The 27,875-nt window shown below is 36.5% G+C and overlaps 2 protein-coding genes across 2 annotated transcripts; both read left to right on the top strand.

The window, feature by feature from the left end:
• The first annotated feature begins 2,949 nt into the window (after window positions 1–2,949).
• Window positions 2,950–16,771, top strand: LOC128218990 (procathepsin L-like). Its single transcript, XM_052926784.1, has 9 exons — window positions 2,950–3,098; window positions 5,999–6,180; window positions 6,933–7,038; window positions 7,824–7,991; window positions 9,068–9,197; window positions 11,293–11,393; window positions 12,792–12,946; window positions 14,431–14,550; window positions 16,429–16,771. Exons 1-9 carry the CDS (start codon window positions 3,093–3,095, stop codon window positions 16,526–16,528), a joined length of 1,068 nt encoding a protein of 355 aa, XP_052782744.1. The 5' UTR covers window positions 2,950–3,092; the 3' UTR covers window positions 16,529–16,771.
• Window positions 16,772–21,693: 4,922 nt separating this feature from the next.
• Window positions 21,694–24,907, top strand: LOC128218830 (uncharacterized). The gene is made up of 3 exons (XM_052926549.1): window positions 21,694–22,066; window positions 23,436–23,623; window positions 24,413–24,907. Exons 1-3 carry the CDS (start codon window positions 21,783–21,785, stop codon window positions 24,799–24,801), a joined length of 861 nt encoding a protein of 286 aa, XP_052782509.1. The 5' UTR covers window positions 21,694–21,782; the 3' UTR covers window positions 24,802–24,907.
• Window positions 24,908–27,875: the final 2,968 nt, after the last annotated feature.

Genomic DNA, 27,875 nt, shown 5'->3' with positions numbered 1-27,875 from the left:
CAATCTATATTGTTGCCACAACTTAGTGAGTTGAGGCCACGACTTAGTATATTATGGCCACAACATAGTAACTTGAAGCCACAACTTAGTTACTTGTGGCCACAACAAAGTTAAGCCAATCGAAACAGCTGTGTCATCTTTGACTCTTTATGGCTTTTACCGGAGAAAGTACGGTACTATGATATTTCGCTTGTACAAACCAGCCTTATTAGATCCTGATATGAGCAATAGAAAGAAGAAAGAGGATGGAACGCTGTCATGGTGGCGAGTCATGGTTTTGGACATGGGTGTTGAACTCAAAACTAACGGTCAATGAATTCGCCAAGATTCGTTGTCGCATAACTCTGTAACTATTATTACGATCACGTTGTCACCAAAGTCGCAAACAGAACGAGCGTCATTGTAATCTTTTCGTTTTAACGTCAACGATCCAGTACTCTGTGCAAATGACGTAAACCTATTTGAATTACTAGAATATTACTTTTTCTCAAAACGGTTACAATATGAGCATAAGAAAGGCCTTCATGAAAGTAATCTGCTTTAAGACTTTTCCTGTCTTCGTACATATTATTCACCTTTGCTGGGTACAAATAGCGTTTTTGTATCAGGGGTTCGGTTCTTAATGTGTTTTAACCATAAAGTGGCAAAGATTAAACGGCTGTTTTGATTGGCTAAACTATTTTTGCGTTTTTCAGCTATTAAATAAACGGCTACAATCTTAGTGTCTGTAATTAACATTTTCAATTAATGCATTATTTAGTAAGTAGTCAAAACTTTAACGCTTATTTTTTTAAATTTGAATAACAGTGTCACTTTCAGATTCCGGATAATATAGCATATTGAACTATACAACTTGTTTATAATATGCCATACTATTAAATGATGATATGAGAACAATAATTTCATAAATGTAACATCCTTATTAGCTGTCTACTTGTTATTATACTGTCATGTTCTATCTCTGTTAAACCTTCACACAGATTCAAAATTACATTGAATCAGTTTGCTATTATTATAAATGATGTATAAATAAATTAAGTTATAGCATTACAATGCTTTGCTGTATGGCTTTTGGTTATTCCCACGAAAAGTGCAAAAAATGTACGTGAATGAAAGGTTTGAAACTTATGTAGCAATTTTGTAGCATACTACCGCATAAGTGGTAGTATCTGTCGGGACTCTTGAAAACAATGGTATTACTGCTGATTAACTGTTGATAAACTGAACAACGTAAACTCGTCAATCAGCTAATAAAATCACGTTCACAATATCGTTTTGCACCGAAAAGACAGTCAATTTGTACCGCTCTATAAGTGGTTTCAAACAGTAAGTTTTTTGCACTTCAAAGATATTCTTTTGTGCCGTCCTTGTGCTACGATTTGATTTGTAGGTTGATGTAAATTTAAAACAAAATTCAAACTGTAAGTGTGTCCATGCTTTATTGGGTTATGAGCCAGCCTTTTCAGTAGTAAGTTCATGGTAATGCGGCAAAGAATATTCCAAATCGGTGATGCTTGAAGCCGGTTCAAAAATGCTACGTCCGGGTGTCCGGCTCGCGCAGTGGTTAGTGCACTCGCTCCTCAGCAAGGCGACCCGGATTCGATTCCCGGCCTGGGCGCATGTGAGTTTGGTTGGTGGTCACCAAGCTGGTCAAGTTGGATTTCTCCGGGTACTCCGGTTTCCCCCAAACACAAGACCACACACTCGCGCAACATCGTGCCAACAATGCCATAGCTTTCTTCACAATCGTTGATAAATAAATAATGTTTAAATCAAATGCTACGTCGGAAGGCAACATTTTACTTCAAATGAGGACTTAAACAAAGATATCTTTACATTTTGCGTGCGTGCGTGCGTGCGTGCGTGCGTGTGTGTGTGTTTTAATATGTCGATTAAAAAGCTTTACACTAAATATACATTCCCGTCTTACAGTTACGTTCTTACATAAAACCTTATACAAAAATACAAGTTGGAATTCTTACCGTGGCAAACAAACAAAATTTTGCGTATGCATTTCAGATAGTGTAACTTAGTTTTTACCATTTTTAATGTTTTGAATATCTTATGAATATAACAGTTAATAATTTACTAGATCTACTGGACACTGAAATCCAAAATTCTTACGTAATCTAATATACGTATGAATGTTGCATTTCCATAGCTTTATTCAATCAAAAGTAAAGCAAATCATTGTTATATTGTCTGTAAACCAGTGGTTGAACACTTGAACATATGAATATTACCAGTCAGACTAAAAACACTTACCATTAGTTGCCAAATAAATTAATCTAATGACAACAGTTAATAGTAACGGCAACAGTTTTAAATTACAGTAACGACAAAAACACTCGCAAGTCGCCATTTTGTTTTGCCAGATGTGACGTAATTTACCGCCAAAAATTGGTTCGTTCCCAAATGATTCGCACATGAGTAATTTAGCTTGTCACTAGAGTTGTAGGTTACGCACACGACATCATATCTCAGTTTCTCAGGACCCATGTGACTATGAATCATGCAACCAGGATTTAAAAATGATGATATTTTTCTTGACGTCAATTTGGACATCAAGCTTTTGACAAAATAAATTAATTTGCAAAACAACGACAATATTTTGACAATGCATAACATTATTTTTATAAAACTTTGAGATTTAACATTTATAAAGTTTATATATTATATGAAAAAAAAACTTATGTTATACTTTCGAAAAAATATTTTTGATTTGTATTCAGATCAAATCGCTTGATTTACGCGTCAATTTGTCAATTATTATTTTGAAGTGTTTCGTTGAAGCCAATCATTTAATTAATTGTTCATACTTCAATCTACAAGTGCCGATCTATAATTTGTAACATCCTATCCGCATGGTTCTGATTGTATCATGTATTGTTATAGCTCGTTTTTTGAGAACTCCGTAACTAATTATAGCTATCAGTCCGTCTTTTTGAGCATGGAGGAAGCTATTCTCACACCCTGCCGATAAGCGACCCGGACACCACTTGCCCAGGACCATCAACCGGATATTGAGAGCTACATGGTATAAAGCATATCACAAGGACCTGGTCACTTGCAGTTGCACGGCAGGACTAAAGATGAAGGTTAGCATTTTTTTAGACATTGCTTATTCAGTGTGTGTGTACCACGTGCCGAATTGCTTAATAAATGCTAATTTGCTTCGAATGAGGGCTTTAAACAAAGATAACTTTACAATTTCTTAACCATTTTAAATGAAACATAGCACATTCTACACCGCTAACGGAGCCGCTCCATCGGTCTTTTACTAGAGTTTGAGAGTGTAGTTTCTTAAAACACGTTGACAAACCTTTTCACAAAACGGCCGTCTGATGGAGGACTGTCAAAACATTATTTCGGAAACAGGTTTATCGAAGTGTTTGATGAAAAATAATCTCCTTATTCTATTTAAGCGGCATAGACTGCCTTTGTTTCATTTAAAATGGTGAAGTAAAAGAAAAGTTATCTTTTAAGTTTTCATTTTCATCAGCGTATTGCCTTCAGACGAGGCGTATATGACGTAATTTGTCACGTGGTATACACATTGTTATATCTTTGCCTATTTCTTTGAATAAAATTGAAAATTAGAAAAAATGTAAAGCCGAGAATATATTTATATTAGTTCAGGCGTTTATTTTTGCATGTATATCGCTTGGTTACCCGATGCGTAAATCTAGATAATCTAAATAAGAGCATAACATTACAGTTATTTGCTAACACACATCGCACCAGTTCTAGACTTAAAACCTGAAGAAATAAAATTATCTAAACGGTAAAAATATAAAACAACGCGTAACTTGGAGCTATTATTCTAGATAGTATGTACCGCTTTAAGATACAAATATATGTCAAATTTGAATTATACTTTAGTGGCTTTTTCAAATTATTTCAAAATTATATTGGGCGTCAAACCTGGCTTCCAAATTCAACATAACGGTTAGTCAATACCCTAACATCTGATACTAGTACCTTATTTATGGGCCGGGTACCTTGTACATGTTGTAGTTCACGCTGAGTTTTGTAAGAGCAACAGTGTTCAATGCCTAACAGACGATCAACGGGAGACACATGACATCACAATATAACAAAGATAGAGTTCATAATAGAATTATACATGAAAATATATGTTTTAATAGGTTCTGCATTTGTATCTTGCTGCGCTTACTCAAATGTTTTTTTTGTTCCTACTGCTGGACTGTATGGCAACCATGTAAGCACGCTGCTGTGTTTATTTCGTCTTATTATTTTTTTGTTTTTAGAAGTTCCTTGATCAGTGTGTGAATACCACGTGATTAATTACGTCATATATGCTACATAGGAAGGCCACATTTTGCTTAAAATGAAGACTTAAATCAAAGATAACTTTTCCTTTACTACACCATTTAAAAAAAAAAAATGGCAGTCTATGACGCTTAAATAACCCCGCCTTCCTTGCATTATCGAAATTTGATAAGATAGTTTGTTTAATCAAACACTTCGAAACCTGTTTCCAAAATAGTGTTTTGACAGTGCTCCGTCAGACAGCCGTATTGTGAAAAGGTTTGTCGAAGTGTTTGAATAAAACTAAACTCTCTATCAAACTCTGGTAAAAGACCGAATGTATGGCTCCGTAAGCGGCGTAGACTGCGCTACGTTTCATTTAAAATGGTGAAGAAATAATGTAGTTATGTTTGTTTAAAGTCTTCATTAGAAGCAAAATATTGCCTATCGACGTAGCATTTATGACGCAATTTATCACGTGGTAAACACACACTGTTGATACCGTTTTTGATATAAATATATATAAGTCTTTCGGCGGGGCGACGTTTTAAGCGCGATTTCCCATCTCGATTTGCACTTTTATGTGGACTCCTGTGAAACGAAATCATTTTCTTGTGATTTGATGAGAAAACTGATAGGATTATTGTATACAGTGTGTGTATACCACGTGATAAATTACGTCATAAATGCAAAGGGCAGTCTATGCCCCTTAAGGAGCCCCGCATTTGGTCTTTTACCAGAGTTTGATTGAGAGTTTAGTTTCCTCAAACACTTCGACAAACCTTTTCAAAATACGGTTTGTCGAAGTGTTTGATGATCACCTTAGCAAACTCTGGTAATAAAACGAAGGCGGGGCTCCTTAAGGGGCATAGACGGCCCTTTGTTTCATTTAAAATGGTGTAGTAAAAGAAAAGTTATCTTTGATTTAAGTCTTCATTTTAAGCAAAATTATGCCTCCCGACGTAGCATATATGACATCATTTATCACGTGGTATACACACACTGTGTATACATCGAATGAAAAATGAGACGAGATTGTATCGAAAACGTTGGTTTTCTTTCTTTGTTAATTAAAAGGGAAGAGAGACAAGGCCGCGATGTTCAAAACAGGGTTCCGTACCCTCATGCTTTGAATTGTTTACTTTTTGTTTAACGCAGTTATTGTATGTGTTTCTTTTCACTATCCGATTTTCTTGCATAAGCGTATTTTTACTTGTACGATCCAATGCGTGGCGACGCTATTAGCGCGGATGTAAGTGTACATCTTTGCTGCTATCCTTTGCATAGTGTTCTATTATCGTATATTGGTTAATTAATTTTGCCTTTTTCTCCAGCCTTCACTTCAGTTATTTCATCGTTTCAGTGCGAGGCGACGTAGTCACCGCTGATGTTATGATGGTCCATTGAACAGTGTGTGTTTTCGAAGCATATCTCTACCTTATGTTTGACTTAAATTATTATTTTGTGTCACGATCATATATAGCGTTGTAATGTGTGTTCCTTCATGGAACGGCCTGTTTAACTCTCCAACTTTCTTGTTATGATTCTCTGTCGGATTTGACTTGTCCGATTTTGCAAGAATCAAAGTCTCCTTCTTTTTTGAACTTCCCTCAAGTGGTTTCAATTATTCAGTGTGGCGGCGTTGTGCGTGATGGCCGACGCATTTATTGCATGAATCGGTTGTCCGACCGCCTGTTACTAATTTAAGCTTGGTCTATTGTTTCAGTGTGCTGCGACGTTTTTAGCGCTAGTGTGTCTTTTCCGCCTAGGATCGGCACTTAATTCCTGGCAGCTCCCGGATCCCGCTGACCTTAAGTCAGCAATTAATGCCGATCTGGACATGGATTGGCTTGCTTTCAAGAAGTCGTACAACAGAACATACAACTCAAACATACAGGAAATGGAAAGGTAGTTATAGGACAATTGAGTTGACCAGTTTGAAAGAAAATATGCATGAACAGTATCAATTATTTAATTGCCTACTTGTTAACAAGCTATTTGGCTCTATATTTCGTTTAATGCTGTTATGAACATCATTTATGTTAATCTATCATGATATGCTTTGAAATGTTGACGATATGTATAGTTGAAGTAGTCATGTTTTTATGTGCTTTGAAATTGGCGGTATATGAAATAGTCATGAATATATATGTTTTGAAATGTTGACGGATTTGCAAACAATCCATCCATATAGTCATAAACACATGATTATGGGGACGCAGTGCTCTATATGTCCGGTAATAAATGATAAAATTACTATTTAGCAATTGGAACCGGCTCGGCTATTATCCATATAAATATACATTGAAGTTGTGTGGTGGGGGAAAGTCCTAACATGGCCGCGCTGGTCAATGGTCTAACAATGTGTCAAAATAGCATCCTTTCAATTGTAATTCTTGTGGCATGGGCCTTCTTTACGCGTAACGCAACGATAGTGCTTTAAAACGTCGGGCAGCCTGTAAGAAATCGTATATCCTTACATCTATTTACGTGGTTTGTCATCCAAACTCGCCGTAGAAGGCCGAATAGATACGACTGCCCTATTTGGATGAATATGTTGATTACTGGTAAACTGGTTTGAGCCGAGGGAACTTTGGCGCTAACCACTGTGATTAACACTGTATATTACATTGCACTGTTGTATTGCACTTCCTGTTTAGGCGGATCTATTGGGAGGACTCAATTAAGTTTATCCAAGACCACAACATCCGGTTTGACAGAGGGGAGGAGACGTACACCGTCGGGGAAAACGACTTTGCTGATATGGTACGTTCTGCGTCCATCTATTTTGTATGCTCTACATACATGCAATAACAAAACTGCTCTTTGTGTCTTTTTATGTTACGGCGTCCGAGCAATTGTTTGTTTCAAATATGAGATTATACGTGATGAGTCTGAATATGTTTATATATGTTAAGGCATTTGAGCAGTTGTTTCAAATATGAGATTATACGTGATGAGTCTAAATATGTTTAGATATATGTTTTGACATTCAAGTAATTGTTTCACATGTGAATTTCTACATTCTGCGGTTCAATGTGTTCGGGCCATGTTTATGAATTTGATTTATTGTTATAACTGTGTTTTTACGGTATATGTTCTAATATGTTTAGACATATGATAGCTCATTCAACAGAGTGGTTCATATGTAAGTCTGTACGTAAACTGTCTTATTCGATTCGCGTCTTCAATAGAAATGTTTTAAAAGCGTTGTTCGTGATGATGTAAATTTTTAAAACAAAATTTCTTGAAAAGGTTAAAACATAGCGATTGACAATTCTTTAGAGTCTTGTAGAGTTGTCGTTAATTATTTAAAACAAAAATAAAAGCACACGAAAGATAAATCCAAATGATAAAACCTCCGAAAAGCTTATATGGTCATGTCAATAGTATATACTATGGCAATTCTCTGAAGTTTCGGCTACGAATATTTGCGGTATGCACTGAGACAACACAATCCACTTGGCTATTATAGGGTAGGTTATAGGTATAGTCAGAACAAATCAAAGACGAACGCCTAAGTGTTTTATTGTCGAGTACGCGTTTTTTAGGGTGACGATGAGTTTCGCAGAATGTATCTTAGCGGTCTGATAATCCCTACCGAGTTGGCGCAAAAGCAGGAAGAGGACGTGGTGGATGATGACGACGAAATAGATGAGGATCCGCCGCTCATGGTCGACTGGAGGACAAGGGGCGTCGTCTCACCCGTGAAAAATCAGGTTTGCCTAATATCTGGTTGTAAAGTTCAAGTCTATGATAAATGCGTATTTGCTTAAGGATTTTTCATCTGAGATTATAATTCATTCAAATTATATGCTTTCCGGTAATTTATTTAAGGAAAGAATTGCAGGGTTGATGTCATTATCGGGGTATGAACGCAGTTGGGCTGGTCAAAGTGTGTGTCCGAAGGACTCCACGCGTACTTTGACCAGCCCAATTGCGTTCATATCTTCGATAATGACATCAACCCCGCATGTCATCCTTATATATACCTAATAGTTCATAATTTCATTCAAGAATGGTTAAAAATACTTCATTTCATTTAAGAAAACCTTTCAGTAATCTTTTCGTGTAAATAAAACGATCCGACTGTAACCTGAAACATTTTTTTTCAAAAGACGTCACAATAACGCGGGAAAAGATCAGCCACTTGAAATCACTTTTTAATTTAATTAAATTGTCTTGAAACGAGCCAATTTTTGCGAAAATCCTTGGAAAGCAGTTATATCAGACTGTTTACAAAATATTAGATCACAGATTTTTATATTTATGTTTAAAAATTGATATTTTATGCATTTTTCTCCAACCGTTTGTAACGGTTTAAGCTATAAAACATTAATTTATGAAACGGAAATATGAAAATCTGCGATCTGATCTTTTGTCAGCAATCTTATATCATTGGTTTGCAGATATTTACGCAAAAAATTGCTCTTTCCAGGACACAAAATAAAAAAGTTTTTTAAAATGGTAAATCTGTGAGAGTGCAGCTTTAACCAGTAAAAAGTTCACATTATTCCCATTTTGGGTAATCTCGTTTACCGCACTAATCTGTTGTTGTTTTTTGCCTCGATGAACATTTCGATGGCGAACAGATGTATGTTTTGATTATCGAAGGTTTGTCATCCAGACTCGCCGGAGATGGCCGAATAGTTACGATTGTCCTATTTAGATGAAATTTGTTGATTACTGGTTAACCGGTTTGAGAACCAATGTGATTACCCTGCTTTTTATGCGTTATCTTCATGCATGCAATACTTGACTAAATGGTGAAGTATATCCGGTTTTGTATCACCAGGGACGTTGCGGCGCGTGTTGGGCCTTCTCCGCCCTCGGTTCCCTGGAAGCCGCCGTCAAGATCAAGACCGAATGGACCGTCCACCTCTCCGAACAAGAACTGTTGGACTGCAGCTACCTAGGCTACTATGGTGTGTATGTTCTTTATGTTTGTAAATGCTGTTATTGTTTTTCGAACCGGCGATCCAATTATCATGAAGATTCTTTTCAAAGCGAACCTGCAATTCAATCATTTAGTCATCATGTTAATACTTTCATTTATCTTAATACTTTTATTTATCTTCGAGCCGGCGATTCAGTCATTATGTAAATACTTTTATCTACGAGTCGGCGATTCATCATCATGTTAATACTTTTATCTTCGAGCCGGCGATTCAGTCATCATGTTAATAATTTTTATTTATCTTCTAGCCGGCGATTTAGTCATCATGTTAATACTTTTATCTTCGAGTCGTCGATTTGGTCAACATGTAAATACTTTTATTTATCTTCTAGCCGGCGATTTAGTCATCATGTTAATACTTTTATCTTCGAGCCGGCGATTCAGTCATCATGTTAATACTTTAATCTTCGAGCCGGCAATTCAGTCATCATGTTAATACTTTTATCTTCGAGCCGGCGATTTAGTCATCATGTTAATAATTTTATCTAAGAGCCGGCGATTCAGTCATCATGTTAATACTTTCATTTATCTTAATACTTTTATTTATCTTCGAGCCGGCGATTTAGTCATCATGTAAATACTTTTATCTTCGAGTCGGCGATTCATTATCATGTTAATACTTTTATCCTCGAGCCGGCGATTCAGTCATCATGTTAATACTTTTATCTACGAGTGGGCGATTCATCATCATGTTAATACTTTTATCTTCGAGTCGGCGATTTGGTCAACATGTAAATACTTTTATTTATCTTCTAGCCGGCGATTTAGTCATCATGTTAATACTTTAATTTATCTTCTGGCCGGCGAATTATTCATCATGTTAATACTTTTATCTTCGAGCCGGCGATTCAGTCATCAGGTTAATACTTTTATCTTCGAGCCGGCGATTCAGTCATCATGTTAATACTTTTATCTTCAAGTCGGCGATTCATCATCATGTTAATACTTTTATCTTCGAGCCGTTGATTTAGTCATTATGTTAATACTTTTATCTTCGAGTCGGCGATTCATCATCATGTTAATACTTTTATCTTCGAGTCGGCGATTCATCATCATGTTAATACTTTTATCTTCGAGCCGGCAATTCAGTCATCATGTTAATACTTTTATCTTCGAGCCGGCGATTTAGTCATCATGTTAATACTTTTATCTTCGAGTCGGCGATTCATCATCATGTTAATACTTTTATCTTCGAGCCGGCGATTCATCATCATGTTAATACTTTTACCTTCGAGCCGGCAATTCAGTCATCATGTTAATACTTTTATCTTCGAGCCGGCGATTTAGTCATCATGTTAATACTTTCATTTATTTTAATACTTTTATTTATCTTCTAGCCGGCGATTCAGTCATGATGTTAATACTTTTATCTTCGAGTCGACGATTCAGTCATCATGTTAATACTTTTATCTTCGAGCCGGCGATTCAGTCATCGTGTTAATACTTTTATCTTCGAGCCGGGGATTTAGTCACCATGTTAATGCTTTTATTTATCTTCTAGCCGGCGATTCAGTCATCATGTTAATACTTTTATCTTCGAGCCGGCGATTCAGTCATCATGTTAATACTTTTATCTTCGAGTCGGCGATTCATCATCATGTTAATACTTTTATCTTCTAGCCGGCAATTCTGTCATCATGTTAATACTTTTATCTTCGAGCCGGGGATTTAGTCATCATGTTAATGCTTTTGTTTATCTTCTAGCCGGCGATTTAGTCATCATGTTAATACTTTTATCTTCGAGCCGGCGATTCAGTCATCATGTTAATACTTTTATCTTCAAGTCGGCGATTCATCATCATGTTAATACTTTTATCTTCTAGTCGGCGATTCAGTCATCATGTTAATATTTTTTATCTTCGAGGCGGCGATTCAGTCATCATGTTAATATTTTTATCTTCGAGCCGGCGATTCAGTCATCATGTTAATACTTTGCTTAACGACTTCAATGTTTCAATGAAATGTTTGCCCCAAATTTGGCATGTTTTCCGTTAACCAGAAAAAAAACAAGTATTAATAAACACGCTGAACTCTATCCGATAACATATTTCTGACTTTCACAGGTAACTACGGCTGTCATGGCGGGTTAATGACCAACGCCTTCAAATACATCGAGGAAACAGGTGGCGTAGACACGGAGGGCTGCTACAGATACAGGGCTAAGGTGCGGCGTTCATGTGTAAAAATTACAATATATTTCCAGATAAATGTTTAAACGACACACAGTTAAAGGCAAACATACACTAAACATGAGCAACAGAACATACAAAACAACACAGATGTACCACAAAAAGAACAACATAGACATACCACACATGTTTCGAAATATATGTATACAGTCGAACCCCGTTGACTCGAACTCGCTTGGCTCAAAATATTCGTTGACGGCTTGAAATAGATGTAAAGGACCGACTTCTTTATACTAAATGTAAGCATTCCCGCTTGGCTCGAATTTACCGAGGCTCAATATATTTCCGCCGGTCCCTGGGAGTTCGGGCCAACGGGACTGCGGGAGTGTGCCATTTTTACGCATGTCTTTACTTCCAAGGTTTATCGATCTGATTTTTGTCAGCAGTCTTATATCCATGGTATCCATGCATTTTTGCATAAATTGGCTCGTTCCAAGACAAAAAAAGTTGTCGAAACGTTCAATCTGTGAGAGTGCAGCATTAAAACTCGTCAGCTACGTGTAAAATATGAGGCAAAACACCTTTAACTGTAAAGAATGTAAAGAATGTCTTTGCTGTGGAGAAGATGAAAGACGGTGATAAGCGCCGAATGATTTTAAGTGTCGGTTATGATTTCTGAAGGGAGAAGACGTATTATTGGTACTAAGAATTGGAACTTAGAAATGGCTTTTTCGGTTAAATGTCAATTTCCAAACCCATATACAAAAGGAAAATGTGCTAAATTTCAACTATTGTCTCTAGCCAAAGGGTTGTCGATATTTTTTCTTATGTTATAGTCTCAAAAACGTGCATTCGGGACGAATATATCAGGATAAATGTTCAGTGCCTAAAAATATGCCAAGGGCAGACTACTCTGATAGTTTCAGACAATGATAAGAAGGAATACATACATAAATGTTTTTGAGTACATGATACATATAGTGTGGGTCTTCAACAAAGCGAATCCATGTATCTATATTGTGGTTTGCATGATATTTACCATGTAAATGAACATCTTAAAATACCCTAGTATTTCTGTAACGATTAATGCACCAGTCAATTGTAACCACGGCCCCCAGGCCAGGTTGTATACCGGGGATAGCCGTGAAAAATGGGCCGTATTTTTACCTTCCCGGTGGCCCGCAGTGCAGGGTGTATGCGGTGGTTTTGTCTTCGCGCCAAATGTAGCGGAATATGGGCCTTACCTAGGGTCTTTGGGGTGCGGGGACATAAGGCGGGGAATTTACCATCAGTTCGTTCCCGTATGGCGGGGATTTTACCCGGGCTTGGCTTGACCGAAAGTCAAAGTCCCCGCTATTCCCTGGACCTGGGGTCCGTGGTTACAATTGACTGGTGCATAACTCGAAATCAGTTCTTCCTCTTTACATCCGCAGCGCTCCAGTCAATGCTTCCGCAAAAGTTTGTGTGCGGTAGCTCCGATTAAAAGACACAGAAACACGCGGCGAGGGTCTGAGAGGAACCTGGCTTTGACTGTAGCCCATATCGGCCCAGTCTCCGTCGGCGTTGACGCCGACAGCAGAGGGTTTAAGTATGTCTTCATATAATGAAAATCTTTGAACAGTAGAAGTTTCGTGTCGGAAAATAGCTCATTGAGATTATTTTTTTTATTTGTTACCATATACTCGACAATAAATATAGATTCTCTAATCTTGTACCAAGCAATATAGATCGAGCCTTGCCTTCTTAGGAAAACAAAACTGAAGGTAGGATCACAAGAAATGATTGTAAAAGATAAACATACCTTTTGTTTTAAAAATAAGAGGGATTTTTCAATTTATGTCCGTAATTCAAATTGGTGGTTTTGATAAATTCATATCTATGGATTGAAATGTAAACGGTGCGATATGTTTACAGTGTGATATATAAAAGGTATGATCTGTAAACGGTGTGATATGAATCCGATGTGATATGTAAACGATGTGATATGTATACGGTGTGATATGTATATGGTGTGATATGTAAAAGATGTGATATGTATACGGTGTGATATGTAGACGGTGTGATATGTATACGATGTGATATGTATACGATGTGATATGTATACGATGTGATATGTAAATGGTGTGAAATGTAGACGGCGTGCTTTGTATACGGTGTGATATGTAAAGGGTGTGCAGTGTATACGGTGTGATATGTATACGGTGTGATATGTATACGATGCGATATGTATACGATGTGATATGTAAATGGTGTGAAATATATACGGTGTGCACTGTTTACGGTGTGATATGTAGACGGTGTGATATATTAACGTTATGATATGTAAACGGTGTGATATGTAAACGGTGTGATATGTATACGGTGTGATATGTAAAGGGTGTGATATGTATACGCTATGTATACGGTGTGATATGTAAAGGTTGTGCTATGTATACGGTGTGCTATGTATACGGTGTGATATGTATACAATGTGATATGTAAATGGTGTGAAATGTATACCGTGTGAACTGTATACGGTGTGATATGTAGACGGTGTGATATGTTAACGGTGTGATATGTAGACGTTGTGATATGTATACGGTGTGATATGTAAAGGGTGTGCTATGTATACGGTGTGCTATGTATACGGTTTGATATGTATACGGTGTGATATGTGAACGGTGTGATATGTATACGATGTGATATGTAAAGGATGTGCTATGTATACGGTTTGATATGTAAATGGTGTGATATGTGAACGGTATGATATGTATACGATGTGATATGTAAACGGTGTGATATGTATACGGTGTGATATGTAAACGGTGTGATATGTAAACGGTGTGATATGATACGATGTGATATGTATACGGTGTGATATGTATACGGTGTAATATGTATACGGTGTGATATGTGTACGATGTGATATGTATACGGTGTGATATGTATACGGTGTAATATGCTAACGGTGTGATATGTAAATGGTGTGATATGTAAACGGTGTGATATGTATATGGTGTGATATGTAAACGATGGGATTTGTGTTTCAGCAAAAGTACTCATTCTGCAAACATTCTTTTTTCCAACTTGCAGGTACTACAAAAGGGGGTTGTACTACAATCGCTCCTGCAACAAATGGGCCCTTAACCACGCTATGGTCAATGTGGGATACGGAACTTCAGTACATGGGAACTACTGGATCATGAAAAACAGGCGAGTATAGGCCACAATGTCACAAAACTAATTAATGTGACTCGGTCATCGTTAATCAAAAGCACTTTCAAAAAAGTGTCGTTGCAGATTTTTGGGGTAAAACGTTAGCAACGCGATTTGTTTTAGCCTTGTTGCGTGATTGCTTGATCACATAATCACGTGATGATGTTGCCCATGTATTAGATAAAGTTTTGAATACCTATCAAGTGTTTTATCAGTTCTGTGGCCGAGTTGTAAAGGCTTCGGTTTTCTATTTTTTCTTGACTATACCGGTGTAGGTTCGCTCCCCACTTAAAACAGTTTGTATTTATACTTTAGATGTATTTTTTCTGAAATTTCGGTATCATCCAGTTAAATAACGATAAAGGTAAATGTTTTTAGATGCATTACCGGTAAAACTAATTTTTGGTCCGAAACATGAGCGAATTCCCTTTAATACCCATTTCATGATATTGTGTATCATCCTGTTTACTTTATGTACTTTGTTTATTTATAATACACTTTCCGGTGATTTATCGATATTTATAAGTGATATAAAATGACATTCGACTGTTTGAAACAGTTAAATAACAAATTGATATTTTTCATTGTTATGACATTTTAGACCGATTTTACTTCCAAATTAAACGTCAGCGCGCACAGGGCTGGGACACAATTTTAACGACGTCATTTCCGAAATGACGTTTCTTTTCCGTACCATTTAGGGTGCTTTTCTGAAAACCTACAATGAACTGTCTTTTTATATCATAAAAGCCATGTTTGTTTCAAAGCAAACTCGCAATATATTTCCCTTCGTGAACACCAAAACAAAATATTTCACGAGTGGCATTAGCTGGTTTTGCACTCTGTGAAATTTGTAATTATATAACATTGAAACAAACAATTATTCTGTGTATTGCTATTCATTATGTTGCATGGGCCAGTAACCTTAAAGCTGCACTCTCACAGATTTACCGTTTTGACAACTTTTTTGTCTTGGAATGAGCCAATTTCTGCGAAAATATCAGCAAACCAATGATATAAGATTGCTGACAAACGATCAGATCACAGATTTTCATATTTCCGTTCGAAAATTAATGTTTTATGGCTAAAATCGTTACTAACTGTTTAAGAAAAATGCATAAAACTACCATTTTTGAACTTATATATGAAAATCTGCGATCTAATTTTTTGTCATCAGTCTTATATCCATGGTTTCCATGCATTTGTGCATAAATTGGCTCGTTCCAAGACAAAATAAAAGTTGTCGAAACGTTCAATCTGTGAGAGTGCAGTTTTACGCATTTCAAAATTGATACTGCTTTAAGGACTTGGGCAACCAACCGTACATATACACATAAAGACAAACAGCAGAATGATATATTCAAACTGATAATAAAAGGACTTATTTCTAAATAATTTTAATATTATCCATGTTTAATAAGTTAATACCTTATATTCATGTTAAACGCGTATTTCTACCAATCTGTTTTTAACTTTCACCACAAAACTCCAATCTTTAAATTAAACTGTTGAAATCAACACTTCGACTGCCCAAAGCTGAATGACAGTTACACTTAATTCCGAAAATGCACGAAACTTTCTATAATCTGCCACCTAGCGGATATTACGCTATATTCAAATGGAAATTAATTTTCTACTTATTTCACTAGCGTCGGATTTTCAAACTCAATCTTGCTTTTTTTTTTAAATATTGTTTTTTATAATTCCCAACTAAAAATGATAATACCAAAAATGTGATTGTTTTTGTTGGTATTAGATTTTTTTTCCGGGAATTATAAGAATTTTTTTTAAAAATGATTTGGTTTGAAATTCTGTAGCCAGTGACCAATTCATATACATTCAAGCTTAGAAAATTATTATACGATTGTTCCACAGTTGGGGTCGGACCTGGGGTGACCACGGCTACATCTTTATGGCGAAGGACAAAGGAGACACGTGTGGCATCACAAGACAGGCCAGCTACCCCGTGCTGTAACACCGACGACACGTTTACAAACCAGATTACTCAGTTATAACCACTGACTGTAATACTGTTTTGAAATCGAAATGTAAAAAAAATGCCTTAAAATGCTGTGTAATTATGAAAAAACACCCATCATTTGGATGCAAAGAAGTGTTTGTGTATGCAAAAACAATCGGAAGACATTTAATAAGAGTGTAAACAAAGTCTGTATGATTGCCTTGTATTTGAATGTGTCTGAATAAAAGATAAACACCGCAGTTGGATCTTGCTTTTCGCATTTCAAACAATACACTTTCGCTTATAGCATCTATAGGTTAAGTCTGTTTCTTTCATGCTTTTCGATGAAATATGGGGTTTTCACAGTGAAAAAACAACAGTGAAAATATCAATTTGAAATTCCTTTAAAGTTATTTCCCCTTGATAAAAACAGAACACTGTGGACCTTGAACCAGTAAATGTTGGCAAAAAATGTTTAAAATTTAAAGAAATGTTTTATAAATAAATATATATTTGGAAATTAACAATTTACCGTTTAATACCGGTTATCCCGTTTTTCAAACGTTTTCTTGATCTTGAGCTGAATGTTCGAACATTTGCTTTCAAACATGTACCAAACAAAAATTACAGACGAAAACAACTGTTCGAACATAAATAGAATTTGATAGCATCGTTCAAAAGTATTTTGAACTGTTTGTCGTTGTAATACGTAAAACGAGCTCCCGGAAAATTCACACAACAATATACAGATAATCTGATACTTTTTACCCCACCAACGCATCAATATTTTCAACAAACTAGCGTGGAATTCACTATTTACCTGGAAAACAAACCTGTTTTCAAGCGAAACAGACTGGTCTCTGACAGTAAGATGACTGAATATTTATGTATCATGAAACACATGCAGTCTTAAACTAAGAAAAATGTTTAAAATCCAATGAGTATCCGCATTTGTTTTGATAGCACATTTGACCTTCCAAATTTTCATTCATTAAATGGCGGTGTAATAATTTTGTTATGTATCCATGCCCCACTTAAAATAAAAGTGTTTTCGTATTTTTGGAACATATGTGCACTTATAAAACTTCATTGAGTACTATTCATAAAAAACTTTGCACTTAAAACGAGCGAAAAATAAACTATAAGAATGAATAGCAGAGAACTTTTTCTCAACAAACTGGAAATAGAAAAGTTGACAGCTATAGTTTTGCGCGAGAGGCGCACCACGGGTTGCGGCGTAAATAACGCCCTTTTCAAAAAAGGGGGTAATTCAGAAATAAATTTTAAAAAACGAATAAAGCTCCGAAAATAAGCATAATAGAAACAGAAAAGTTGTTAATTTCAGTGTAAGATCGTATTTAATTTCACTCGTGATCATAGAAAAACTATATTTTCATTCGCCACTCGTGAAAATATGTTTTCAATGGCACTCGTGAAATAAAATACGATCTTACACTGAAATAAACAAATATCCTCTATATCTTAGTTAATAGTACGTGTCTTAATTTATTTCATTCGGAACTCGTCGGCCATTTTCAATCGAAAACAACCTCAGCTGTACTGGTATTTGGACGGTTTACGTCAGAAATCTGTGCATTTAACTACGCTGCAAAAAGATCGCGTAGTAATTTCAATTAAGCAGTTAAACTTAACTACTTTACTTTTGGATATCTTTATTATATATGTCAGAATACATTTCACTGGCAATCATTTTATAACTTTATATCCAAATGTACGTTAAAATACTACAATTAATTAATATTCTTATTCAAAATTTTACGAATTAATTCTGGTGATGTATCGGCATACATCCGAGGATGTTTTAGATGGCAAATGGCGGAGGAGTTTCGAATGCCTTTTGCATATCCTAGACAATGCCGCACTTGCCATAGTCTTCACCATTAGTCAAACTAATAAATGGTTGAATTTAACCAAAACCTTCTTAAAAATCAGTTCCGGTTAGAGAACTCCGTCTTTTTCAGTAAGTTTGTTGATAAATTTGTTAAGACTATTTTTAAAGAACGTGTTGCGTTGTTTTATAAACATACATGTCCGGAGTAATAATCCCAACATTCGACAGCTTGTGGTAACTAGCGGCAGAAATACAAGCGGATTCAAATACTGAAGGGTTGTAATACCAGCGGAATGGAATACTAGCGGGTTAAAATACTAACGGGCTGGAATACTAGCGGGCTTTGGAATACTAGCGTACTGGAATAATTGCGGACTTGAATACTAGCGGGCTGGAATACAAGCGGGTGGAAAAAACTAGCGAGCTGTAATACTTGCGGGGTGGATAGCGGGCTGGAATACTAGCGGGTTGGAATACTAGCGGGCTGGGATACTAGCGGGTTGGAATACTAGCGGGTTGGAATACTAGCGGGCTGGGATACTAGCGGGTTGGAATACTAGCGAGCTGGAATACCAGCGGGCTGGAATACTAGCGGGTTGGAATACTAGCGGGCTGGGATACTAGCGGGCTGGAATACCAGCGGGTTGGAAAACTAGCGGGCTGGGATACTAGCGGGCTGGGATACTAGCGGGTTGGAATACTAGCGGGTTGGAATACTAGCGGGCTGGGATACTAGCGGGCTAAAATACTAGCGGGCTGGGATACTAGCGGGTTGAAATACTAGCGGGCTGGGATACTAGCGGGCTAAAATACTAGCGGGCTGGGATACTAGCGGGTTGAAATACTAGCGGGCTGGGATACTAGCGGGCTGGGATACTAGCAAGTTGAAATAGAAGCCGGCTGTATTACTAGGGGGCTGGAATACTAGTGGATTGGAATACTAGCGGGCTGGAATACTAGCGGGCTGGAAAACTAGCCGGCTTGAATAAGTACAAATTATGTTGCTAGTTAACACTTCAAAATACACAGAAATGATGAGAAACACTTTTAGCGACGGTGAAATAACTTAATGACAAGAAATTGTTTACCATGTTTGAATACACGCTGACTTTGAAGAAAAAAGGTCGACCTACGCCTTTGGTACGTCTTGCATACACTAAATGACACGATGATGTAGGTAATTCAATCGTCCTCGACCTCCCTTTAAATTGCACAAAATAAGGAGTTTAACGTTCTTTAAAACAAATTTGTACCTCACCCCCTGAAATACCCCGCAACCTCGCCCTTTGTAGGCATACCAGAAGCGCCATCTTGTTGGAGCGCTTCGACACGGTGGCTTTGCTGTGAATGGTTTGCTTATTTCATTCTCAAAGTTACAATTTGACGTATGTGCCGACTTTTTACGCAACAATAGAAATAATTCATGTATTTATCAAAACATTGAGTCAACAATTTGGAACAAAACACAACAGCATAAGAACAGTTGACAGTTCAGGATAAGCGTTTAATATTTATTCAAATTAAAGTACATAACATGACCTCCACGTCGTACGTCCACGACGCCATAGCGACGTCTGATACTGATGCGTACCTACTAACGCACCCATAAAAACAGTTGAAAGTGGTTTTGTTCATCGTTAGCGTTTCATATTTTCCCAAATTAAAGTACACAATAAGACGTAATTTTTCGTTCTACGACCACGACGCCACATCGACGTCGTACTGATGCTAATCTACTGACGTACCCTTTATTAGCAGCACATCGTTTATGCAAAAAGCCGCTGGTACGAAAAGACGCCGTTCCCATAGCTTGAACGGTCCCAGGTTCAATCTGCGACCGCGCCAAACCGAAGAACGTTAGAAGTTGGTGACATGTAATCGTTCAGTTTTCTCAGTTAGTCAACGGTCAATATTTACAGCTCAATTTCCTTTCCTTACATTTATGGCCTTTTCGAAAAAGCGATTAAACATAAATTAAAAATTGCTTGACGTACTGTTATTGTGTGTGGCAGTAGGCCACGAAAAACTTTAATCAACATCTTGAAAAGTGTCTATTTATGATTTGTTAAATGTATTCTTATCGTTTCAATTTTACGTAGAAAAGTGTTTTAGAGCTATTATTTTTTCTCGCATTATAGTGACGTCATATAATAAACTGTTTCCGGTTACAATCGGGTCATTCTTTTTATATGATGGGTGATAATTAATTACTGTAAGGTTTCCTTAAATGGAATTAAGTACTTTTTAACAATTTTGGAAATAAATAATGGTGTAAATACAAGTAATTAATTGCGTTATTGATGTCATTAACGGGGACATGAACGCAGTCGGGCTGGTTAATGTACGCATGAAGTCATTTGGTCATGACACACTTTGACCAGCTGTGTTCATTTCCCGATAATGACATCAATCCCGCAGCTCATTCCTTAATCACTCTACATGTTCAATACAGGTATGTACGTTGCTACACTCATTGCGAATTCTTATTTTTTATGTGAATATCTTGAATGGTTTTGAGTTATGGCAACATGAAAAATCTTTGTGTTAATATAGATCTGTGCAATTTTCATAATGTGAAACTATTGCTATAATTTTGATGACATCTTTTCTTCGTACTTTTGAATGTAAATACATTTTTTTTTGTGGTCCAATCTTAACGATTATTTCTTTTTTAATATTTCGAAGGCGTTTCGTAAAATAATATGTCTATAAGGGTCTAGTTAGAAGCTAATTAAGTTTTGATATTTGTGTTCAATTAAACTTACAAAAGTTTGGCCAAATGTCATGTCGCATGCATTTATATATAAAGCTGCACCCTCTCACAGATTTACCATTTTTACAACTTTTTATTTTTTGTCTTGGAATGGGATAATTTTTGCATAGATATCTGTAAACAAATGATATGAGATTGCTGACAAAAATCAGATCGTAGATTTTCATATTTCCGTTCGAAAATTAACGTTTTATGGCTTAAACCGTTACTAACGGGCTAAGAAAAATGCACAAAACATCAAATTTTGAACTTAATTATAAAAATCTGCGATCTAATTTTTGTCAGCAGTCTTATATAACTGGTTTCCATGGATTTTCGCAAAAATTGGCTTGTTCCAAGACAAAAAAATAAAAAAAAGTTGTCAAAACGTTTAATCTGTGAGAGTGCAGCTTTAAACAATTCCTTTAGAAATTCATTTTGCTCGGCAACACAAACACGTCCGTTCAACTAAATGATAACAACTACATGGTTTCAACATCGAAGGTTGCAAATATAAGCGGTTATAACATAATAAACTCTACATAATAAAACTAGATTCGCCATTTGCGTATATGCTAGATGTCAATGCTTAAAATTTCGATAAATTAGTCGAGTTTTAGAACTGAATTAAAAGAAAACTAATAGTGTTTAAAACCAACTAAGACATGGTGAAATCAGTTGCAGAACGGATTGTCGGTCTTGTGTTGATCATTTCTGTAATTAGAGAAACTCACTGCCAAAGTGGTGACCCTCCATCTGAACTGGATCTTATTAAGTCCCAGCTCAAAATGTTAACAAACCAAACTGCTCGCTTGCAAACGGAAATCCAGTCCAAGAACGATCTAACGCAATTTCTACAGACCGACGTTCAGCGTCTGAAATCGTCACTGAATGCCGAGCAACAGAAGAACGCTGATCTTGAGCGAAGACTTGTTGTTCTGGAAAGCAGGTACTTTGCGTAACGTTATTGTGTTGTGTTGTTGTTTGTTTGTTTTTTAAATCGTATGACATATCAAACATCGTTGACATTAAAAGCATTTCAGTAAAAAATATTTATTGCGTCCTCTGCTTAGACACATGTTATTTTGTGTACATGTCAATACATGTGTCATGGTCGGGGTATGATGCGTTCAGAATTCATGGCAATTTGGTCGTGTTGCTGAAGTTCAATCGGAACACCTCGGCCATCTCCGCCATACCAGGAGATTCGGATGTATGCCAATACATTTGTAAAAGTTGTTCGTAAAATTGATAATACTTATTTTAATTAATTGAAGTGTTTAAAAGTGTAATTTACTAAGTATTACTAAGTTCAAATTGATTTCCAGTGAAGTGAATTTTTGCACAAATCATTCAAAGTCCTACAAGTAAAGTCCTAAGACTTAACTGATAATTTAAATTACTACGCGATCTACTTTCAGCGTAGTTAAATGTAAAGAAACGAGAATTGTAAACATTGTAAAACTGTCCATACACATCCGAGGTTGTTACGAAGGAAAATGGCCGAGGTGCTCTGATTGGCTGAGAACATATTTGACAACAGGGTAATACCCAAGTTTGATGAATAACTAGAGGGTTGTAACATATGATTGAGATACTGATAATATATTCTCTATATTGTAAAAGGTGCGAATAAAAGGCTCAATTCATGAGTGACGAAGTTTAAACCACTTTTTAATTTGAGATTTGAGATGTAGCGATACGTACATCGCATGTAGTACCAATGAATGTTTTACCACAGCAGGGAGGTAGCAACGGACATGTAGTGCACGTTAGAAAGCGGGTGAAAGCCCCGCCCCCCCCCCACCCCCTAAAAAAACCCGTCGAAGTTAACATTTTGTTTCAATATAGGAGATAAAAGAGTAATAAAATACGTCCGAAAGGCACCTTTTCGGACTAGAAATTGTACACCCCCCCCCCCCCCCCCTCCGCCAAGATTTAAGACAAAGTATTTTTTTTCGATTCTGAGGGAAGGGCGCAAATCAAAAGTTTACGCCTCTAAGTGACGCCACTTATAGCGTCGAATCCTGGACTGGAACCGCCCCTGGATGACAACCTCTATTTAAAACGGGAAATAAGATTGGCCGGATGTGTTTTTAAAGGATTCTTATCGTCTGGTCCATCTAGACTCCAGGGAGTTTGTCAAATTACTCTGTTTCAGGGATGGGATTGAGACAACATCATTTGCAGTTAATCTAACCCCCTGGGTGTGCCCGTCGACTCAACTGTTGGGTAAAATATTAATAGAGGCATACCAGAGGCAAACACAAACGTTGAAACCTATGAATAAAATATGTATGCTAAGTTTTATTTTTTAGCCTTAAAAGCAATCAGGCAACCTTTTCCGAGACATTCTCCACTTTAAATTCTACACGAGAGACAGTGACGTCATTGGAAAAGGAACTGCGACAAACACGTGATGACGTCCATATGACGTCACAATGGATACAGACCTTCAACGCAACATGCATGAACAACTTTCAGAATGTCACTGGGAAAGGACAAGGTATCGAATAAGAATATGTTTCTATCTCATTAAAAAGTATTCAATTTCATTTGGTAGATCTATAGATTTCGACTCCGAATGGAAATTTCAGTTTCTCCGGCAGGGGCGTTGCTAGCCATCTATTCATGTGAATTCATTATTGTGCCAGGGGGGTTCGGGGGCATGCCCCCTCAGACAATTTTGAAAACCCTTGTGCAATCTGGTGCATTCCAATGTGCTTTATTAAGTACTGGTAAATGGACAGTTTTAGGATCTTGTAGTCATGTACGCATACTGCAACTTTGGCTGATTTTTGAAAAAAAAAATGTCAAAAGCATGTGGATTCAGCCGCGTACTCGCGTAAATGCATCTACGCGCCTGTCTGGGTTGTGTTTCGTTTGAAGAGGCGACGATTGTTTGATTTCGTACTGAGCGTATCTTGCATAGGCACCATAAAATGACCAAAACAAACAATACACAGAAATATAATGATAAAAGCAATTGATCCCATTTTATCCAGTATCTTAGGTGTAATTCTGCTCATAGGAAGTATTTCAAACAGGTCAGTACTGCAGTTGAAAAATATTTCCTAGGAACAAAACATATTTTAAGATTCTCGATGCAATGGTTCCCAGGGTAAAACTTTGAATATATATATATATATATACATGCAGAATGCATTATTATGTTGTTGGTATACCGTCATCATTTATACTCTGCAATAGATATTATTTTTATGACATTTTACTAATCTGATTAAAATTGATATCCTCATATTGGCTACGCATAGTTGCCTTATTTATATTTCAGACGCAAGGGTTCACTTTTCATACAGGAGTCGCCATATCTCTCTTCCGGCGAATCCCACCAAACCTCTGATCTTTGCCAGCCTAATATCAAAATCAGGTTCAGACTACAATACCAACACTGGAATATTTACAGCTCCATATTCCGGAGTCTATCTGTTTGCTGTGACAATAGCAGCAGAATCAACCGACTACTTCAACTGTTATATTCTGATAAACGATCGGAACTACTTAGTTGAGGTGTCTGCGTACAGCATGTATTCCTCCGCCAGTACGGTCGTGTTGTCTGAAGTCAAAGCCGGGGACCAGATATCTGTTGGCCAGTGTTCTGGGCCCGGCCAGATTGGAAGTTACAAGTCGTCATTTTCGGGATTTCTTCTGTACACAAATTAAAGAATTGTTGATATGTGCATATTTAAACGTTGGTCAGAATAAATCCATGTTCACAAATAAAAACATGGTGAATACAAGGTTGTAAAAGGAACATTGAAAGGTTTTATTTCCATGCAATATATTTGCATTAACAATTACAGTATAATATATATATATATATATATATATATATATATATATATATATATATATATATATATATATATATTATATATACTGAATAGAATGATTATATTGTAAGAAAATTTGAATAAACATAAGTCTATATTGGAAAACGACAGTATCTTCATGGACCCCGTTTGAAATAAGCTTTTGTACTTGTGCAAATCTTTACGGGTTAACCTGTGCAATGTCATTTATTATGTTAAACTTTATTTGGTAAAACTTTATTTGGTAATAAATTAGATAGCTTTATCATTAACACCAGAAGTAATACTTGATTTAGTAGATCTAGTATTATGTATTTCATGTTAAACTTTCTGTGATATAACTTTTAGGACTCTTAATATCATGCAAATACAATATGAGATATATCTTCTTTTTTCATAAATGTGATATATCTTATATTGATGTAAAATGTACTGTTATTGACATAATGCACGAATAAAACTACTACTACTGCTACTGCTACTGCTACTGCTGCTGCTGCTGCTGCTGCCACTACTACTACTACTACTACTACTACTACTACTACTACTACTACTACTACTACTACTACTACTACTACTACTACTACTTTCTTTATACGGATTTTTCAATACACCATGCTGTATTTTCACTGTTGGATGTTGATAAGGACACTGATACGCATGATGTGTATAATAAATCAATTTATGATATGATTTTCTGAAGTTAATAGGTATTGATCAGTGAAATAAAAATAAAATGATATTTCACAGTTTCTAGCAATTTGATAGTTTCACTGTTATGGAAATTTAGCAAAATAAACATCAGCACGCAAATGGCTGTGACACAATATCAACGACATCATTTCCGAAATGACTTGACGTGCGCATTCATGTTGGTTTTCTAATAAAATTCAATTGCATATCTTTTACTAATTTTAGGCATATAAAAATAGCAAAACATCTGCACGCACTAGGCTAAAACAACAATATCAAAGACGTCATTTTGAAATGATATTACGTGCGCATACAGCTTGGCGCGTTGTTTTAAATAAAATTAAATTGAATATCTTTTAAAAACTATTTTAGTTAAAAAAATGAAAAGAAAAATGTTTGATATTGTTTAAGATCACAATATATTTCACCTCATGGTCACCAAAAGTAATTATTTCACACATGGATAACTGCTCGTAAAATATACCTTTTGGTGCTCACTCGGTAAAATATATTACTATCTTACACTGAAACAGACGATACTGCCACCTGTGGTTCTAGAGTGACTCGATACTGCAGCTCACAATCGGACGGCAATGCTCTTCAGTCAAGGGCCATAACTGGACAATTACTCAAACCAGATAAAATGTCTTCAAAAACTTTGTCTCATAAATTAAGCCAAGTTTCAAGTTCGATTCGACGACGTCGCGGATGATTTTATATACACGTATATAACAGGGGCGAAAACAGGGGCGGATCCAGGAATTGACGCCCAAAGATAGAGTGGGTGTAACTTAGGGACACAACCTTATGGCATTCGCCTCTCCTTAGAACCGACATTTGAATAGTTTAAAATGTTTGCAGGGGTGGGGGGTGTTATAATTTAATCTTGAATGATTTAGGGCGGGGGGCACCGAAACACAGACAGGACGAATAATGTCCTTGATCAATTTCGCAACCACCAAATACTCTCTCGGTACAAATGGTGAGGGCATTTGAAAATTTATATGGCATACCATGTGTTCTCGAATTACGGCCCTATTGTTCTTATACTAAGGACACATGGACAGAAGCTATCCCTTCATGAACAGTAAGATAGCTGAACGTGTGCTGTTCACAATATCAATAAAATCAGATTCACGACGTAACGCTATGTAATGAAATGAAGTGAACGTCACGATATGATTTAAAGGTGGTGTGTAAGCTTATTTTTACTCGCACTCGGGCCTTGCCCATTCGGCGAGTGTTCCGTTAAGATTGTTAGTCATTTTAGGTCTTTGAAGCATAGACTTCAATGTCTTCAATGCACAGACAGAATGTAACCCTGGTTAGAGCTACCCTGGTTCTTCAACGTACACCCGTGTATATAGCACTGTCACGGGATCCCTATTTAAAATGTCCCAGCGGAAGACGATTTGTAAATTTTAGTGATGCGACGGGGAATCGAACCTGCGACCCATGGATTGATAGTCAAGTGTGTTACCACTAGACCACGAATCCGCCACAATTTTTAATGGTTTTAATGAGATTGTAAACAGAGTATATCACGCCTCCAACATAAATGACGCAAGGCCACGCGGTGACCCCATTTTTCCCATATTAGATCATCAATTTTATATCTTACCAGAATGGCGTCTATTTAGGATTCCGATGAATAAATTATACATTTACATTTGAATTAAAGATAGTGTACATGCATGTTTTAATCACTTATTTCTTGTTTACAATGACTGCTTAAATGCTTTAAGTATATTAATTACGACAGTAGGAAAGACAGCAGGAAGTCAAACAGGAATTGAACGCAAAATTATCGCTGAGATCGAATCCCTCAAACATCAACACTTGTTATTGCTTAAAGCTGCGCTCTCACAGATTGATAGTTTTATCATTTGTTTTAGTATTTGTCTCAGAATCAGCTGATTTGGGTATCAATGCCCTTAATTTAATCATATAAAATCACTCACAATAGAACAGATCTCCATTGTTTAGGAAACTGCCGGAACAATCATTCAGTTTCTTTAAGCGTAAGAAACACTTTTTGTCATAAAACATCTGATTTTAAACGTAAATCTGAATAACTTCGATCTGATCTTTTATCAGCAGTCTTGTATCACTAGTTTACAGACATTTAAGTTAAATTTGGCTCATTCCAAGACAAAAAATATAAAAAGTTGTCAGAACGGCCAGTAAGTGAGAGTGCGGCTTTAAGCATTCGAATGTTCATTTATTTTTATT

The sequence above is a fragment of the Mya arenaria genome, chromosome 15, assembly GCF_026914265.1.
Source record: "Mya arenaria isolate MELC-2E11 chromosome 15, ASM2691426v1".
In the NCBI taxonomy this organism is placed as follows: domain Eukaryota; kingdom Metazoa; phylum Mollusca; class Bivalvia; order Myida; family Myidae; genus Mya; species Mya arenaria.
Note: the sequence above shows the minus strand (reverse complement) of the source record. Positions and strands in the feature narration are given on the sequence as shown.